At 41.7% G+C, this 21,113-nt stretch overlaps 1 protein-coding gene across 3 annotated transcripts in view; it reads left to right on the top strand.

Moving 5' to 3' along the window:
• Nucleotides 1-21,113, top strand: part of LOC111957881 (EGF-like repeat and discoidin I-like domain-containing protein 3) — a 367,729-nt gene that overhangs the window by 102,270 nt on the left and 244,346 nt on the right. For all 3 annotated transcript variants that reach the window (XM_023978947.2, XM_023978946.2, XM_023978945.2), the window contains one exon: nucleotides 3,595-3,723. In XM_023978947.2, coding sequence (XP_023834715.1) covers nucleotides 3,595-3,723 — 129 coding nt within the window. The remainder of the gene's footprint in view (nucleotides 1-3,594; nucleotides 3,724-21,113) is intronic.

Raw genomic sequence — 21,113 nt, 5'->3', positions numbered from 1 at the left:
CTTGAGTCATTTTCTATTAAGGTATCTTTTCTTTGTTAAGTATGACAATTGGGTACTTTTCCACCACTGCCTAATCCTTGCTGATCCTGGAACTGATATGGCAACGGTCCAGTCGTAGTAAACTATATGCCAGGCTCCAGGATTAAACTGCCTGGCTTGGTCTGCGTTCCATGATGATTCCATGAAGTGGGCGACAGTACATGTCCCAAATTATTGAACAACTTGTAATACGTTAAATATTCCCACTATTGCTTGCACCCTCAGGATCAATATTAATTCATATTTAACATTATACCATTTTTTTTTTAGAAAATAAATCTGGACTGAAATCAAAACTTTATACAGTGCAAAGGTTAAATTTAGCCAGACTGCACGGATTTGACTTGTCATCTCATTTGACTTGCATCTCCAAGATTAATCCCTGCAAATTGTTAGCCAAACAGTTTAAATTCTGCATAACGGCACATAACGTCATATACTTAACTGTGGGCACACATATCCTACCTGTCATTCCTCTGCAACTGGATCTTGGACTTCCTGACGGGCCGCCACCAGGTAGTAAGGGTAGACAACAACACATCTGCCATGCTGATCCTCAAAACCAGGGCCCCTCAGGGATGCATGCTTAGTCCCCTCCTGTACTCCCTGTTCACCTGCATGGCTGCATGGCCAAGCACGACTACAACACAATCATTAAGTTTGCTGACGACACAACAGTGGGCCTTATCACCAACAAAGATGAGACAACCTATAGGGAGGAGGTCAGAGACCTGGCAGTGTGGTGCGAGTAAGTAAGACATGATAGTGGACTACAGGAAAAGGAGGGCCGAACAGGCCCCCATTAACATCGACAGGGCTGTAGTGGAGCGGGTCGAGAGTTTCAAGTTATTTGATTTCCACATCACCAACAAACTATCATGGTCTGAACACACCAAGACACTTGTGAAGAGGGCACGACAACACCTTGTCCCCCTCAGGAGACTGAAAAGATTTGGCATGCGTCCCCAGATCCTTAAAAAGTTCTACAGCTGCACCATCGAGAGCATCCTGATCGGTTGCATCACTGCCTGGTATAGAAACTGCTCGGCATCCAACCGTAAGGCGCTACAGAGGGTAGTGCGTATGGCCCAATACATTACTGAGGCCAATCTTCCTGCTATCCAGGACCTATAAACTAGGTGGTGTCAGAGGAAGGCCCAGATCATAGACTGTTCTCTCTGCTACCGCACTGCAAGCGGTACCGGAGCCCCAAGTCTATGGCCACTTGGACTATTTACATTGACCCCCCTTTGTTTTTACACTGCTGCTACTCACTGTTTATTATCTATGCATAGTCACTTTACCCCAACCTACAAACTACCTCGACTAACCTGTACCCCAGCACATTGACTGGGTACCGGTACCCCCTGTATATAGCCTCGTTATTGTTATGTATTGTGTTACTTTTTAGTTTTTACTTGAGTTTATTTAGTAATTATTTTCTTAACTCTAATTCTTGAACTGCATTGTTGATTAAGGGCTTGTAAGTAAGCATTTCACGACAAGGTCTACGCCTGTTGTATTCGGCACATGTAACAAATAAAAGTTGATTTGATTTGATATGCTTCAGTTTGCTGCCCTATGACTGGTTTCACATTTGTGACCCATCACTTCAATTCAAACTTATGTAGCAACTTTTGAAATTGTGTTTTTTACATTGGATAAAAGTACAGACTTAGAGCTACAAAATGGTTTGTCATGCACTAAAGTTGAGGAACAATGGTTAGGTAATTCTGCTTTGAAAATTGATCAACTTGTAACCACACTTTTGAGAACATGGACCTTGATTGTTTGGAACACCTACTGGAGAGCTCTTCTTTGTCTTTACCCATTCAGCATCGTTCACACCCTCTTAAGCCCCACACATCTCTATATGATTCACATGTGAGGCCATGTGCTAAACAGAGTGAGTAAGGTAGTTTAGAAAACAACCAACTATTTGAAGACTTAAGTGCTGAAAGTACTGTAGTGGCAAAAGTGGTAGTAAAAATACACTTTATCTAGTCCTCGGCCTATATCTTATTCTGACTTTGGTGCAGATCATGTTGTTATTCACATTGTCGCCTCTGGTAAACACACACTATATCAAATAAAATCTAAGTTTGTTTGTCACGTGCACAGGATACAGAAGGTGTAAACAGTACAATTAAATGGTAACTTGCATATTTGCAGAGTAGCAAAATGCTATAACCACCCCCAGCCACATCTAGCTAATGGGTCACTATTGTCTAGACATGTACACATGTTGATGAAATACAATATATGGCCGTAATCACACTCAGACATACCTGGCCAACCTGATGGGTTATGTTGTCACGACTTCCGCCGAAGTCAGCTCCCCTCCTTGTTCGGGCGGCGTTCGGGGATCGACGTCACCGGCCTTCTAGCCATCGCCGCTCCATTTTTCATTGTTCCATTTGTTTTGTCTTGTTCCCCGCACACCTGGTTTACATTCCCTAATCACACTGCATATATATACCTCTGTTACCCCCCATGTCTTTGTGTGGAATTGTTTTGTTATGTGTTTAGTGTTATGCGCCAGACTGGTTCCCGGGTATCGTGTGTTGACCCGTAGTATGTTATTTGTCATAAATTAGAATAATTGTGAGTGTTTTTGCGCTTATTCACTTTTGCCATTGGCTGGAGGGGTTGTTGAAGCAGTTGCGTCTGTCTTTTGTGCTTCTGCCAAATAAAGTGCGCCTGATCACAACTCTCTGCTCTCCAGCACCTGACTTCTTACCAGTAGCGCACAACCTTGACAGATGTAATCATCTTGCGAAGTGGAGTCTTTTGTTAAGACATGTAGCTAGCTAGCTAAACAATGAACCATAATTCCAGCCCATAGCTAGAGTACAAAATGGGTTGTCATAGCTAGCCATCATGCATTAAATTAATTTGTAGTATGAATCTGCAGGTAGTTAAAGCTAGCCAACTAGGTTCAATGTCAGCTAGCTAGCTAACATTAGGCTACAAATAGCAATGCAAATGGAAAATCATATTACTACGCAGATCATACACGTAATGCTAGCTAGCGAGCCAGCAAGCTATGTTCTAGCTAGCTAACAGTACGCTTTAACTTGCAATAAAAAAACTTTCTGACAAAATTTGAAATGTACAATGTGATATCTGGAAATGTAGCTAGACTCTTACCCGTATACATGGATGAATGCTTGGTTGGCCTGTTGTGTCAAGTCACACCGGTTCACACTGACTGTGTGCAGTCCATCACAACTTTTTCCCATTGATCATTGTTGATTACGCCTGCTAAATTCAGGGCAACAATGTTGTTGAGAGCGGTAGCAACACTTTTGCAGTTCTCCATGGCTAATGTTATATCTTTAAAAAAATCTGCGGAGGCAAGGATTGTCTACAGATACTGAGCAGCTCATGTTATAGACAGAAACATGCTACATCGCTTCAGGACCCTTCTATAACATTCCATTTACATCAGAAATAGAGATTTGGTTGTAAAAAATCTAACTTCTTATAAGGACAAAACACCATTTGACAATGTTGCCCCTGTTTTGTCTCCTTCCATTTTTTTTCTACACTCAGGACCTTGCCATCCGAACCCATGCCACAACAGAGGAATATGTGAAATCAGTGAAACCTACAGAGGCGACACGTTCATAGGTTACGTCTGCAAGTGTCCAACCGGTTTCAACGGGATCCACTGCCAACACAGTAAGTTGGATGATCATCATTATACCTTACAGATACCGGTGATAACATTTCTAGAAAATAAATTGAAATGAAGAAAAGTAGAGATCTTAAAGAAACATACACATTCTGCCCTTCATATAAATACTTGCCACTGGTTAATACTAGCTAGAACCACTAAAGCAGTCATTTTGACTGCTCATGATTTTTAACTCACACCCCCCACTTTTTTTAATTTATCTGTTATTTTACCAGGTAAGTTGACTGAGAACACATTCTCATTTACAGCAACAACCTGGGGAATAGTTTCAGGGGAGAGGAGGGGGATGAATGAGCCAATAGTAAACTGGGGATTCTTAGGTGACCATGATGGTTTGAGGGCCAGATTGGGAATTTAGCCAGGACAACAGGGTTAACACTCCTACTCTTACAATAAGTGCCATGGGATCTTTAATGACCTCAGAGAGTCAGGACACCTGTTTAACATCCCATCCGAAAGACGTCACCCTACACAGGGCAGTGTCACTGACCTGGGGCATTGGGATATTCTTTGGGACATTTTTTAGACCAGAGGAAAGAGTGCCTCCTACTGGCCCTCCAACACCACTTCCAGCAGCATCTGGTCTCCCATCCAGGGACTGAACAGGACCAACCTTGCATAGCTTCTGAAGGAAACCAGCAGTGGTATGCAGGGTGGTATGCTGCTTGACTTTTCCTAAATAAGTCTATATAACACACTGCCACTGTTAGAACCTTAATATTGCAAACAGAACTGGAGTTAAACCAGTTTTAAGGGGGCATGTCATTTTTTTGAATGTTTTCCCCCCATTTTGCCTCCTTCTCCCAAAAGTAGGGCCTGCTCCACTCCGTTTTACGACAGTTTAAAGTGCAGAGCCCAGATGATAATTCCCCGACAATTGCCTCAAAACTGAACCAAAACTAATTTCACACATACAGTACCAGTCAAACGTTTGGAAACATCTAGTCATTCAAGGGTTTTTCTTTATTTTTACTATTTTCTACATTGCAGAATAATAGTGAAGACATCAAATCTATGAAATAACACATGGAATTATGTTGTAACCAAAAAAGTGTAAAACAAATCAAAATATATTTTATATTTGAGATTCTTCAAAGTAGCCACCCTTTGCATTGATGACAGCTTTGCACACTCTTGGCGTTCTCTCAATCAGCTTCATGAGGAAGTCACCTGGAATGCATTTCAATTAACAGGTGTGCCTTGTCAACCTTTTTACACATACCAAAAACGTGTGTGATCATTCTACAGTGGTCCCTGGAGCGTAACCGCAAACTGGTGTGATTAGAACGCTTATTTAGCACGTCCAGTTTTGATTGACGCAACAATCAGCACTTGAGCTGGCCACACTGTTTATTCACGGAAGTATTTTGCAAAACACAGTCCTTACAAAGTTATATCCAGAATGTGACCAGTTTATTTTTGGATGCAATGTTCAGAAATTCACAGAATTAGCTATAGCATAACAAACCGGAAAATGTAGGCTACATTTTGCCTAGCGCTAACTGAGGAAAGATTGACTTAACAAAGAAGGCCATATATTTATAACTCTCGGCTGACAGAAACAACAATATGAATGAGCTAATAGCAATTACTATTTATAATTGATCACATCATGGGTGAGCTCACCATTGACCAAAATAATTGAGTAAAACCTTTTCTAGAAATCGAATGTAATCCGACGATGGGTAGTTTGTGCGCGCCGCCATGTTTGTTTTTTGCATCAACCAAAGATAATAAGAGGAGACTAGATGAGTTTGGTCTGTTTGTAGTATGCATGTTGAAGGGAATGTGTTGTCTACGATCATTCACTTCCCTTCATTCACTTCCAGAAGTTTACCCGAAAGATGAGTGAACCATTCCTTCACCTCATTATAACCATTTTGGTCTGACAGACGTTTACCCAGAATGCATTGTATAATGTCAACAAACATGGCGCCACACACAGCTGGCAAATAGCTCAGCATTAGCTAATTATAATCAGTACAACGTTCAAAAAAGTATTTTACACACATCATGGGTGTCCATTAAAATCTATGCAAAAATCAGAATGCATTATTTGTCACCAGCACTTGAAAACATGTGACTAAAACTGTATATACATTATGCTCCAAACAGACATAGATACAGTTGAAGTCGGAAGTTTAGGTTGGAGTCATTAAAATTCGTTATTCAACCACTCCACAAATTTCTTGTTAACAAACTATAGTTTTGGCAAGTAGGTTAGGACATCTACTTTGTGCATGACACAAGTAATTTTTTCCAACGGTTGTTTACAGACAGATTATTTCACTATATCACAATAACAGTGCGTCAGAAGTTTACATACACTAAGTTGACTGTGCCTTTAAACAGCTTGGACAAGTCTAGAAAATGATGTCATGGCTTTAGAAGCTTCTGATAGGCTAATTGACATCATTTGAGTCAATTGGAGGTGTACCTGTGAATGTATTTCAAGGCCTACCTTCAAACTCAGTACCTCTTTGCTTGACATCATGGGAAAATCAAAAGAATTAACCAAGACCTCAGAAATACATTTGTGGACCTCCACAAATCTGATTTATCATTGGGAGCAATTTCCAAATGCTTGAAGGTACCACGTTCATCTGTACAAACAATAGTTCGCAAGTATAAACACCATGGGACCACACAGCCGTCATACCGCTCAGGAAGGAGACGCATTCTGTCTCCTAGAGATGAACGTACTTTGGTGCGAAAAGTGCAAATCAATCCCAGAACAACAGCAAAGGACCTTGTGAAGATGCTGGAGGAAACAGGTACAAAAGTATATATATCCAAAGTAAAACGAGTCCTATATCGTCATAACCTGAAAGGCCACTCAGCAAGGAAGAAGCCACAGCTCCAAAACTGCCATAAAAAAGCCAGACTATGGTTTGCAACTGCACATGTGGACAAAGATCGTATTTTTGGAGAAATGTCCTCTGGTCTGATGAAACAAAAGTAGAACTGTTTGGCAATAATGACCATCGTTATGTTTGGAGAAAAAAGGGGGATGCTGGAAGCTGAAGAACACCATCCCAACTGTGAAGCACGGGGGTGGCAGCATCATGTTGTGGGGGTGCTTTGCTGCAGGAGGGACTGGTGCACTTCACAAAATAGATGGATATTTTGAAGCAACATCTCAAGACATCAGTCAGGAAGTTAAAGCTTGGTTGCAAATTGGTCTTCCAAATGAACTATGACCCCAAGCATACTTCCAAAGTTGTGGCAAAATGGCTTAAGGACAACGAAGTCAAGGTATTGGAGTGGCCATCACAAAGCCCTGATATCAAACCTATAGACAATTTGATGGCAGAACTGAAAAAGCGTGTGCAAGCAAGGAGGCCTACAAACTTGACTCAGTTACACCAGCTCTGTCTGGAGGAATGGGCCAAAATTCACCCTACTTGTTGTGGGAAGCTTGTGGAAGGCTACCCGAAACGTTTGACCGAAGTTAAACAATTTAAAGGCAATGCTACCAAATACTAATTGGTTGTATGTAAACTTCTGACCCACTGGCAATGTGAAAAAAAAGCAGAAATAAGTCATTCTCTCAACTATTATTCTGACATTTCACATTCTTAAAATAAAGTGGTGATCCTAACTGACCTAATACAGGGAATTTTTACTAGGATCCCATGTCATGAATTGTGAAAAACTGAGTTTAAATATATTTAGCTAAGGTGTATGTAAACCTTTGACTTCAACTGTAGATAATGTATGCGCCTACAGTAGAAACGACAACACGATATGAACAAAATACGCACACATGTCCAAAGTTTTTATTTGTAAGGAAAACAACAAAGGCAATGCGAGCACCAGCCAGAAAATGTTCCAATTCGTGCAAAACTGCGCAACTGTCTGCATACTTGATCTGCGCAAACATTGGTGTGTGGTGTGTGGGCTCACCTCGAAGAGAGAAGTTTGTGCGGCTCAGTAAAGGCTGAAACATAAATTGTCCACAATACTGAAATGGGCTACTTCTATGTGAATTAATGAGGAGGCAGAACACACCTACATTCAAACTGTTGTTAGAAAAGAATTGGAATTTGACAAGTTGAAACATGGCCTATAGATAATTTGCTGGCAGCACGTGTTAACTGTCCTAATGAGTAATAATCACATTTTGGAACAGTGAGTGCACTCTGACATCATGTGCATAAAACAACTCACGCTGGGGGCGACCATTAGTGTCACGCCCTGACCATAGAGATTTATTCTCTATTTTGGTTAGGTTGGGGTGTGACTAGGGTGGGTGATCTAGTGCATTTATTTCTATGTTGGCCTGGTATGGTTCCCAATCAGAGGCAGCTGTTTATCGTTGTCTCTGATTGGGGGTCATATTTAGGCAGCCATTACCCCACTGGTTTTTGTGGGATCTTGTTTTCGTGTTGATGCCTGTGAGCTCTACAGAATGTCACGTTTCGTTGCTCTTTATTGTTTTTGTGAGTTTCAATTAATAAACATGTGGAACTCTACGTACGCTGCGCCTTGGTCCGAGTATGATTATCACGACGATCGTGACAATTAGAGATTTTTGGAACTCACGTAAGAAAAGGTTCAACGTTAGTTTGTGGCATTTCTTTCCTTCTTAATGCGTTTGAGCCAATCAGTTGTGTTGTGACAGTATAGGGGTGGTATACAGAAGATAACCCTATTTGGTAAAAAACCAAGTCCTTATTATGTCAAGAACAGCTCAAATAAGCAAAGAGAAACTACAGTCCATCATTACTTTAAGACATGAAGGTAATTCAATCCGGATCATTTCAAAAACCATCAAGCGCTATGATGAAACTGGCTCTCATGTGGACCTCTGCTTCCGAAGATAAGTTCATTAGAGTTACCAGCCTAAGAAATTGTAGACCAGAGTTCAAGTAACAGAGACATCTCAACATCAACTGTTCAAAGGAGACTGCGTGAATCAGGATTTCATGGTCGAATTGCTGCAAAGAAACCACTACTAAAGGACACCGATAAGAAGAAAATTCTTGCTTGGGCCAAGAAACACGTGCAATGGACATTAGACCAGTGGAAATCTGTCCTTTGGTTTGATGAGTCCAAATTTGAGATTTTTGGTTCCAACTGCTGAGTCATTGTGAGACGCAGAGTAGGTGAACGGATGATCTCTGCATGTGGTGTTCGCACCGTGAAGCACGGAGGAGGAGGGTGCTTTGCTGATGACACTGTCTGTGATTTATTTCAAATTCAAGGCACAGTTTACCAGCATGGCTACCACAGCATTCTGCAGTGGTACGCCATCCCATCTGGTTTGCCCTTAGTGGGACTACCATTTGTTTTTCAACAGGACAATGACCCAACACACCTCCAGGCTGTGTAAGGGCTGTTTGACCAAGAAGGAGATTGTGTTGTGGTGTCTTCACTACAATATAGAAAATAGTACAAATTAAGAAAAACCCTTGATTGAGTAAGTGTGTCCAAACTTTTGAATGGTACTGTATAACAAAAGCTGAAATAAATAAATAAAAGTATGATGGGGAGAATGGGTAAGTTGATGAGCGAGGGTAAGCGAAACAAGCATAATTATGTAATTACCAAATGTGAATGAAGAACAGGGATGGCCATTCTATTGTATTGATTAATTCTAATTTGTAGTCTTAATCTTAAAGTGGTACTGTATTTACCCTATGTCAGTTCACTGAATAAAAGCAGTCTTATTATCAGTCTACTCTGGCCTACTTGGAGAAGGGTGCACAGCGAGAGCGTGCATAATTGTAAATGCTGAACTGCTTTCAATCTCTGGGGAAATATCCACATCATGCAGCAGGCATGAGTGTCGGAGAAGGTGGTGATCAGGCTTGGGGAAACTTACATTGTGCCGAAAATCTCCCCCCTGTCAGAATTCTCCCCAACCCTTTGCGTTCTTCATTGCTGCGACTTGCTTGCTAGTTGAGATGTCTGCTCTTCACTCCGTTGTCAGTTAAGCCTACATTTCACTGATCTTACAGTATAACATATACTAATAACACTGTTAAAATGTTGCTCACTGCTCATTAGCTTGAAGGGGGGGGGGTCTAATGTTAAATGCTCACCTGTCATGTCAACTGGAGAGGTTAGAGAAAACAAATGATAGCCCTTTTATGTAAAAATCGGTGATGCTAATAGGGTTGATCGATGTCAACCTTTGTCCTATCGTGATTCATGTACTCGTAAAACATAGGGAACCACTGGTTTATACTATACTAATGTTTTTGGTTACTGTACCACCAACTGCATTTTTCTCTGCCCGGAGTACCCCTGAAGTGCCCCCTCATGTACATTCTACCATTAGGCTTCTGGCCTCATGAGTTTTCTTAACCGTTGTGTGGTGTTCATGTTTTTGTTATTCACCCACTGTTGCGGGTCCACTGGTCTGATGGACCCGCAACATTATTGCATTTTTAAAACAATACAGCCATAAGAATTTACGTTAAAAAACGCAATACTTACATGTTAACATATAAATTACAAGCAATATAGACGGCATACATGGTTAATATTTGCCATTTCCCTCTGATAGAACACATGTATCAGTAAAAGCTCTATTCATTTTTTTTAAAATCAAAAGTGATTTTTGTAGAGAAATATCTATTATAATCAAGACATGGGTGCAATAAATCATGTTTACCTTGAACAAATATTAATGAAACAAGGTTTTCATCACTATTGATGTTTACTGTTGTGAACTGAAGGACACATTTTACATACAGTATTTCATGGACATGATAAATGATCCCCATTGAACACAAATTAAGTCCGGTCTACACACATTTACATTACATTTAAGTCATTTAGCAGACGCTCTTATCCAGAGCGACTTACAAATTGGTGCATTCACCTTATGATATCCAGTGGAACAACCACTTTACAATAGTGCATCTAACTCTTTTAAGGGGGGGGGGTTAGAAGGATTACTTTATCCTATCCTAGGTATTCCTTAAAGAGGTGGGGTTTCAGGTGTCTCCGGAAGGTGGTGATTGACTCCGCTGACCTTGGCGTCGTGAGGGAGTTTGTTCCACCATTGGGGTGCCAGAGCAGCGAACAGTTTTGACTGGGCTGAGCGGGAACTGTACTTCCTCAGAGGTAGGGAGGCGAGCAGGCCAGAGGTGGATGAACGCAGTGCCCTTGTTTGGGTGTAGGGCCTGATCAGAGCCTGAAGGTACGGAGGTGCCGTTCCCCTCACAGCTCCGTAGGCAAGCACATGGTCTTGTAGCGGATGCGAGCTTCAACTGGAAGCCAGTGGAGAGAGCGGAGGAGCGGGGTGACGTGAGAGAACTTGGGAAAGTTGAACACCAGACGGGCTGCAGCGTTCTGGATGAGTTGTAGGGGTTAATGGCACAGGCAGGGAGCCCAGCCACAGCAATCCAGACGGGAGATGACAAGTGCCTGGATTAGGACCTGCGCCGCTTCCTGCGTGAGGCAGGGTCGTACTCTGCGAATGTTGTAGAGCATGAACCTACAGGAACGGGTCACCGCCTTGATGTTAGTTGAGAACGACAGGGTGTTGTCCAGGATCACGCCAAGTTCTTAGCACTCTGGGAGGAGACACAATGGAGTTGTCAACCGTGATGGCGAGATCATGGAACGGGCAGTCCTTCCCTGGGAGGAAGAGCAGCTCCGTCTTGCCGAGGTTCAGCTTGAGGTGGTGATCCGTCATCCACACTGATATGTCTGCCAGACATGCAGAGATGCGATTCACCACCTGGTTATCAGAGGGGGAAAGGAGAAGATTAATTGTGTGTCGTCTGCATAGCAATGATAGGAGAGACCATGTGAGGATATGACAGAGCCAAGTGACTTGGTGTATAGCGAGAATAGGAGAGGGCCTAGAACAGAGCCCTGGGGGACCCAGTGGTGAGAGCACGTGGTGCGGAGACAGATTCTCGCCACGCCACCTGGTAGGAGCGACCTGTCAGGTAGGACGCAATCCAAGCGTGGGCCGCGCCGGAGATGCCCAGCTCGGAGAGGGTGGAGAGGAGGATCTGATGGTTGATGATGGACACACCACATGAGGGCATTTTACTGTGTGTGTGTTGCAAATGTATTTCTTGCACTTGATGCATGTAGAATGATGAAAACACTTAGTTCAAGAATTTAACTAACATCTCACACACTCACTCACATATATAGTTACATCAGGCCAAGGTAGGAGAGACAGCCATACACACATGCAACAACATCACTCACACTTACTTCCGGTATTGGAGTTGTTGGTTTTGCGGGTCGGGAGGATGGGGAACCAGCATCCTCCTCCTGAATCCTCCTTTGATGGCTGCAGAAGCTGGGTCCTTGGGATATGTTGCCTCCTCTGGATTTGAGGTCTTACCAATGCCTTTCCCTGCTCCTCGAGAAAGAGTCGTCTCCTCTGGAGCTTCCCTCTGTTCCAATCTGGGTTCAACGCCATCCAGACGACAAATGAATTGTACGCCGATATGTCCAAAATGTTGAAGAATATCAGATGTGGCCAGCATAGGGTTCTCCTTTTGCAGCTGTAGCCAGTCACCAAAAATTTCCACCTCTCCTTTTGTGGCATTGTAATCCATTATGATTTCTGTTTTTGATGTTTCTGGCCAGAGATTCTCCCATCCCTATGCAGCATACTAATGAGGACCACATATCTCACTGATCATCCCCAAAGCCAACACCTCATTTGGCCGCCTTTCCTTCCAGTTCTCTGCTGCCAGTGACTGGAACGAATGGCAAAAATCGCTGAAGTTGGAGACTTTTACTTCCCTCACCAACTTTAACCTCTAACGAGCCTCTACCCCGGGTCCGGGAGCACCCCCCATCCCCCCACACACTGATTAGCATAGCTAGCATAGCTTCACAAGTAGATAGTAGCATCTAAATATCAATAATCACAAGTCCAAGACACCAGATGAAAGATACAGATCTTGTGAATAAAGCCACCATTCAGATTTTTAAAATGTTTTACAGGGAAGACAAAATATGTAAATCTATTAGCTAAACACGTTAGCAAATACACCACTATCTAACTCCATCGTTTCTTACTCCTTCAGGTGCTATCACCAATTCGGCTCAACTAAGATATTGATAGCCAATAACCTATAAAAAAAACCATCAGATGACAGTCTGATAACATATTCATGGTATAGGATAGTTTTTGTTAGAAAAAAGTGCATATTTCAGGTAGAAATCACAGTTTACAATTGCACCGACCATCACAAATCGACTAGAATTACTAGATAGAGCAACGTGTATGACCAATTTACTCATCATAAAACATTTCATAAAAATAGACAAAGCATAGCAATGGAAAGACCCAGTTCTTGTGATTTCAGACCATATTTCAGATTTTCTAAGCTGTTTTCAGCGAAAACACAATAAATCGATAAGTTAGCATACCACATGGCAAACGTTACCAGAGCATCGATTCCAGCCAAAGAGCGCTATAACGTAATCACCGCCAAAATATATAAATTTTTCACTAACCTTCTCAGAATTCTTCCGATGACACTCCTGTAACAATATTTTACAACATACATATACAGTTTGTTCGAAAAGGTGCATATTTAGCCAACAAAACCGTGGTTACACAATAAAAATACTAGGAAATCAAGCCTCAATATGTCTGACGTCATCTATCAGAGTGATCTAGTTTAATTGAAAGCTAATCATATACTTGACTAAAAAATACAGGGTTGACAGGAATCGAAAGACAAATTAGTTCTTAATGCAACCGCTGATTTACATTTTTAAAATTATCCTTACTTTTCAATACAGGGTTCGCCAAGTGAAGCTATACCAAACAAAATGGCGAAATATGCGTTTAAAATATTTTGACAGAACAACAATTTATCATATTAAATATTGCTTACTTTGAGCTGTTCTTCCATCAGATTCTTGGGCAATGTATCCTTTCTATGTTATAAACGTCTTTTGGTCGATAGATGTCCTCTGTCCTTCGAAATGTCCACCACCAACGACCGACACCCCGAAACGTTTCCAAAGCTAAAAAGTGCACGGCAAAGAAATTCCTCAGAATCGGACTAACGGATATAAATTGCTATAAAACGGTTCAAATTAACTACATTATGATGTTTTTAACAACTATAACGACTGAAAACATTACCGGAGAAATATTGCTGGTTAGACAACGATTTGGAATGAGGCAAGTCCGATGTCCTTCACGCTTCAGGCGCGCGACGAGAAAGGGCGGTCCCTATACATTTTGTGGTTTTATAATGGCTGGGATTGTGCAATAGACTCCATTCAAAACGTGATGACGTACAGACACCCAGAGGAAGACGTAGGCAGTGTCGGTTTCTTCATAGCATTCACTGTCGCCTTAAAAACAGACTCCAGATCAGGGGTAAAAATTTCTGAATTCTGACCCCTGTCATGAAAAGTGCTGTAGATATTGTTCTGTACCACTCAGAGACAAAATTCCAACGGCTATAGAAACTAGAAGGTGTTTTCTATCCAATAATAACAATAATATGCATATTGTACGATCAAGAATTTAGCACGAGGCAGTTTAATTTGGAGACCCAAATATGCTAATGCGGAACAGCACCCCCTATAGTTGCAAGAAGTTAAACATCAACTATCTGAGCAGCTAACCGATCGCTGCAGCTGTACATAGTCCATCTGTAAATAGCCCACCCAATCTACCTACCTCATCCCCATACAGTTTTATTTTATTTACTTTTCTGCTATTTTGCACACCAGTATCTCTATTTGCACATCATCATCTGCTCATTTATCACTCCAGTGTTAATCTGCTYAATTGTAATTATTCGCTCCTATGGCCTATTTATTGCCTACCTCCTCATGRCTTTTGCACACACTGTATATAGACTTTCTTTTTTCTACTGTCATTGACTTGTTTATTGTGTCATTGGCTTGTTTATTGTTTACTCCATGTGTAACTCTGTGTTGTTGTCTGTGTCACACTGCTTTGCTTTATCTTGGCCAGGTCGCAGTTGCAAATGAGAACTTGTTCTCAACTAGCCTACCTGGTTAAATAAAGGTGAAAAAAAAAGTGGGAGCTCTGACTTGTTTTTTCGTACTGTTCCAACCATCGTCAGCTTCCTCTTGAGGAGCTCCTGTCCCAGCTTAAGCAAAGTAAAAAAGTTATTGCATGTGATGTTGTGGCCACGGAATCCCTGTGTCACGTCCAGGACAACCCACATCCCTTGGTTCTTCTCAGAGGCTCCTCCATCTGGCTTCCCCATAAACACTTGCAAGTTCCACGCATACAGTATGATGAGGTAGCATCACAGGCAGCCCAGATCTTGATTCCATATTTTGCGGGTTTAGAGGATATGTACTGCCTGAAGGGGCAGCGGCCCCTCAATGGCATAAGCTGCTCATCAACAGTAACGTTGGGCCCAGGGTTGTAAAATAGGGGAAGGCGGTCCACACGCTTGTCCCACACTGACCTGATTTCAGCTAGCTTGTCTCTCTAACGCCAAGCTGGTCTGGTGTCTCGGTTATCGAGGCGGTCATCCTGAAAAAAATGTGGAAGTTTTCCAGAGATAATGTTGCATGGAAAAGTTCTCTGCCAGTTTCTGCATCCCACAGGGATTCTGTGGATTCCTCATTGGATCTGAAAACACCAGCAAGGATAAGAACCCCAAAATATGCATGGAAAAACACGCCTTCCCTCCAAATTAGTGCAGTCCAGAATGATTTTCTGCATGGTGTCTGGGATTAACAGTTCAAAAGAAGACTATGACATGTACATGAGTAACCGCCATCCGCGTCGGCCTTGGTTGCATCCTTATCACATTGGCAGCCATGCGGGGGGGGCTCATTCCATGGGCAAGAAGACCATTAATTTTCACAATTATTTTTACAACCATATTTCTCCACCTGCTGGCTGCTGGTGAGCTGGTTGCTGACGGGCTGATCCTGGGGCTGGCAGCTGACGGGCTGGTCCTGGGGCTGGCTGAGGGTCAATCTCATCCTTCTTCCAACTCACTGTCAGACTGGACAGAGACATGATCCTCATATTCTGAAAATTATTCATCTTTAAAAGTGGAAGACGCTTCTTCCACACTAGCTTCTCTCTCTATAAAAAATATGTCTAAGGCCCTCTGAGCAGAGATTAGTTTTGCCATACTGATTGATTGTGGTAAGGAGCCACACATACAAAGCAATTTATTTGTTGTGTCCCTCCCCCAATTTGCACCTGGCTGGGGTAGAGTGTGGGAAAATACTGAATTTTTTACAACGTATCGAAATAATTTATTGTAATAACATTTTGCAGGTTCCCGCAAGACGTTGTGTAGTTTCACACACTACAAAGAGTGAGAGAAAAGCTGGAGACAGACAGGTTATTGTTGCTATGTTGAAACAGCAGGCCCAGGGAGGAGGAAGACAGAGTGAAGGCACACCGCAAACCTTTTGTTAAATTTTTACTTGTTTTCACCTACACACACACACTTTTCCACACTTTTATTACCCCAGGGTCCAGTGGACCTGAACACCATATATGTAATATAAATGTGTAGGGGGTGCACAGTGTGCACTCAATGAAAATGTTTTCTTTAACATGTTCTTAACAGAAAATGAACCATGGCCAATGAGTCTCAGGATTACTTAAAAAAAAAAATTTTTTTTATTTTATTAAACATTGAAAATGGGTCCCACAGACCCGAATACCACACAAGCGTTAAGTACCTCCAAGTAACCCCAGAGGTCCTAGTACCCCTGGTTGGGAACCACTGGTATAAACGATGGTATCGCCCCCATATTGGCCAACTAAAAATATAACATTTAAACAACAACAATAACTCAAAAACACTGTCGGACAACTGCACGGAATTGCATGCTAGAACTGGACGAATCGTGATAATGGATAATGTTGTTGAAAGCCCTTGCAGAGGCTAAGTGTAGGCAACTATTTTGTAATATTCCTTTCTGGTGGAGCTTCAGCATGGAACAGGTGTGTGTGTGTCAGTGTCTGTATGGCGTGCACGTAATGGAGCAAATTGACAGTCAACTCATGAGGAATGGGCTGTCTTGCCATAGTGAGTTTGTTTATGAATCATGAGCTGAAAATATGCAAAGTCTACAGCCTTCAGAAATGGATAATAATTGCTTTATTTGCATCAACCTCCTCTCTTAATTTTGTTTGTTCAATCTCTCATAAAGCTGTGATTGTGAATAGCCTACAGTATGCCTAGGTCTTTGGACTACTTTCCTTCTTGTTCTTTTTGAAAGCGGCACCTTAGGACAACACCTTCTTAGGCTATTTGAAGATATGGGAAATAGGTTACTCTTCATAACTTTAATTTGGCTTTAAGCGTGATGATAGGTCTAGCAGGAGGACTGGCCATTTGGTTTTCACATGAAGGGATTTTTTCCGGGCCTCACGGAACATTTCCTTCTTGATAAGATTAAACATGATTTAACTTAATATTCAATTTTTCTATAGGCTATTGATATTGTTTATTCCCTCATATTATTAGTCGTCTGGCTACATTTTGTTTTTGGCCTATTCAAACTTTTTGAGATGGAACTCCGTTAGATTAATCCATTGTATGATCAGGAGAAAGCCATGCATAAAATGATGAAAACGTAGCCTAGCCCAAAGTCATATTAAAAGCCTATAGAATGTAGAGAGAAGGTAATATAACCTGTTTTTAAAACGGCTAGACACAAGATAGATAATGAGTGTCTCTTATATAAAGAAATTAATACACCACATGACCAAAAGTATGTGGACATCTGCTCGGAAAACATTGCATTCCATAATCATGGGCATTAATATGGAGTTCGTCCCCCGTTTGCGGCTATAACAGCCTCCATTGTTCTGTGGAGGCTTTACACAAGATGTTGGAACATTGCTGTGGGGACTTGCTTCCATTCAGTCACTAGAGCATTAGTGAGGGTGAGCACTGATTTTGGGCGATTAAGCCTGGCTCACAGTCAGTGTTCCAATTCATCCCAAGTTGTTCGATGGGATGAAGGTCAGGGCTTTGTACAGGCAAGTCAAGTTCTTCCACACCGGTCTCGGCAAACCATTTCTGTATGGACCTCGCTTTGTTTATGGGGACATTGTCATGCTGAAACAGGAAAGGGCCTTCCCCAAACTGTTTCCACAAAGTTGGAAGCACAGTATCGTCTAGAATGTCATTGTATGCTGTAGCATTAAGATTTCCCTTCACTGGAACCAAGGGGCCTAGCCCGAACCATGAAAAACAGCCCTGGACCATTATTTATCCTCCACCAAATGTTACAGTTGGCACAATGCATTGGGGCAGGTAGCACTCTCCTGGCATCAACCAAACCCAAATTTGTCCGTTGGACAGCCAGATGGTGAAGCGTGATTCATCACTCCAGAGAACGCGTTACCACTGCTCCATACTCCAATGGCGGCAAGCTTAACACCACTCCAGCCAACGCTTGATATTGCGCATGGTGATTTTAGGCTTGTGTGAGGCTGCTCGGCCATAGAAACCCATTTCATGAAGCTCCCGACGAACAGTTCTTGTACTGACTTTGCTTCCAGAGACAGTTTGGAACCGAGGACAGACAATTTTCACGGGCTACGTGCTTCAGCACTCGGCGGTCCCATTCTGTGAGCTTGTGTGGCCTACCACATCACGGCTGAGCTGTTGCTGCTCCAATACGTTTCCACTTCACAATAACAGCACCTACAGTTGACTGGGGCAGCTCTTACAGGGCAGAAATCTGATGAATTGACTTGTTGAAAAGGTGTCATGACGGTGCCAATGTTTGTCTATGGAGATTGCATGGCTGTGTGCTCAATTTGATATACCTGTCAGCAACGGGTGTGGATGAAATAGCCGAATCCACATACTTTTGTATACATAGTCTATGTTTAGGCTATAAGGCCCATGCATCCGACAGAGAGAGAGATATAATATTTTCTGACTGGACATTTTGCACTGCTTTGGTGGAATTCTCCGCCCTGTCTAGCCTACATTCATCTCTTGCGTTATGTGTATAATATACTTGTTGAAATAGGCTATAGCAAATAGGAATAGGCAAATTACTCAGAATTTCACTGGTGTGCTGCCCTGCTGTGTCCTGCCTGACTCCGTTCTTCAGTTTACTCCACGGCGCCAGTCAAGTTCAAACAGGCTAAGCCATCGTCTGTCACATCACGATGTCATCAACATCGACAATGGCTGTCAGTCATCGTCGATAGACTATACTATCGTAATATCGCCCAACCCTAAAGTTGTGTTTCAAGCAAAGCTGTGTTTAACTTGAAAGCAGAATGATAGGACAGTATGTCAGGTATATAAAAGGCAAGTGCTGAATTTGCTTTCCTTTGTAGAGTATACACTTAAAAAGGTTAGTGTTAGATAATGTGTTTTTACACCCAATTATGTATTACCTTCTATAGGAGTTGGTGTTACTGCATCTTGTGTGTGTGTGTGTGTGATTTTTTTGTGGACATTTCTTTAAAAAATAGTTAAATAAAAAAGTTTGATTATTAAGCTTTACATTGTATTGGCAAATCCGTGCTTTTGAGTCTTTTCCTCTGAGTGTTGGCCATGTTATTGGATGAATCAAAGCACAAACAACCGCTGTTTAGAAGAAACAAAAGGAACAAATCATGAATATATCCCAGAACAATGCTGTGCATTATTCCATTCAAAACACATTCATCTTTGTTTTTATATTGCATAAAACCACCAAAAATACATGGCAACGATGTGAATAGATCAACATGTAGTCGTAGCTACAAGGTGATCTTTTGACAGCATGAAAAAAATGAAGCTATTGTCAAAACAAATAGTGATTCCACTGCATATCTCTTGGGAGAGAGAGGGGGGGGGGTGTATAGGGAAAGAGAGAGAGGGTGAGAGAAGGTGAAAGACAGAGTAATTCTAAAGAAGATACATCTGGCTCATACTTCAGTCTTTCCTCACTGATAGCAAGGATAAACAAGACCCAAAAGATCAACAGAGATGTTCTGGAGAGCGATGTTTCCATTCCTCCCTGTTTTTGAAATGAAACAGAAAGAGAGAATTTGAGACGCAGTGTTATGGCTGTCTAAAGGGAAAGGAGGGACAGTGGAGATTGACATCAGTCTTTTACATCTCCTATGTTTTGCTGTTGATTTGAGTATCTTTCACGTCTGAAAATAATTCCAGTTACTTTACATAAGAAATGTGTGGAATTAATTATTAATGGACTTCTTGCTCTCCCTTTTTGGGTGATACAAACAATAGCTGTTCATATGTACTCTAAAATGCTGCAAAATGCTACCCATATTTGAACTTAACCAATAGTTTATTTTCTTCATATTGACAAGTATCTAAATAAAACACAATGGGACATTGTAATTTATTGTTCTACAGAAAGGTCTGATGAGGACTGTATCACCCATGTGCATTTGTTCTACTCCTGTCCTTTTGTGTAATCAAGTATAAGGGCAAAGTTATTTGAATGAGTGACAGCACCACATTTAATCATGACTTTGTCAACATTTGCCACATGCATATGGCCCAGGGCTGATTTCAGAATGAGCGAGACATTAGCACGTGAGTCATAATTCAGTTATTGTTTCCCATTAAGCCCTGAGGGCGAAAACCAATTTGATATGGCCTGAATACGTACTAATGTCTGCCAATTTTCTTTTCACCCTTTACAGTCTAATTCTAAAAAAAATCTGTATCTGAAGACATTATTTAACAAAATCTAGATTCTGGATAATTTGAGCAATTAAATGATAAAGGCGTAGCCATAATTGTTCTCTCAGAATGACAGTTTGGCTGACTTCATTGTGGTGTGGTTGGGCTTTTGCTGATGAGCTTAATGGAAAATATACAATTTAGTTGATCAGATTTTTATCGGAGAGGAACAAACTCGGATTGAATGGCTGCCTGCATGCCAGGGAATCCAGCAGAAACCAGAATGACAAGTAGGGAGAAGGAGCGAGAGAAGATGTTTGCAAATTGAAAACTGGTCAAACCTGAAAATTGTCCTTCTTGACACCATTGCACTGCTTATTTTGCTTCAAAACAAACCACAAGTCAGAGAACGTCACTAGAGTATCTCACCATTCCATGTACTACTATTCTAACCACAGTCTGTTCACCAAGCCTCATTTTCTAATCTGTAGGTATGGCCATCTCTTGCTCTTGGATTCTGATTTAACATGTACTACATATCCTATGCATGTTATCAGTACTGCATATGCTGTTTCCAATACTCTGGCATGAGTGTGTGCAGCAGAGATACCCAAGCCTTTGCTGTTCACTTTACCTGCTCACTCAGACCCAAATCCAATTTGACACCTTTAAGCATTATCCTAAACACAGCCGGTGTTGCACACCATGCTGTTAAGAGCTGGTTTATGAAGCACAGATAGAAATGACATGTCATGAACAGCTCAGTAAAAATGAACCTATTTTAAGTCTTTACTGATGGA

Source organism: Salvelinus sp. IW2-2015, linkage group LG33 (genome assembly GCF_002910315.2).
Source record: "Salvelinus sp. IW2-2015 linkage group LG33, ASM291031v2, whole genome shotgun sequence".
Classification (NCBI taxonomy): domain Eukaryota; kingdom Metazoa; phylum Chordata; class Actinopteri; order Salmoniformes; family Salmonidae; genus Salvelinus; species Salvelinus sp. IW2-2015.
The sequence above is the reverse complement of the archived record's forward strand: the minus strand, read 5'-3'. Positions and strand labels throughout refer to the sequence as shown.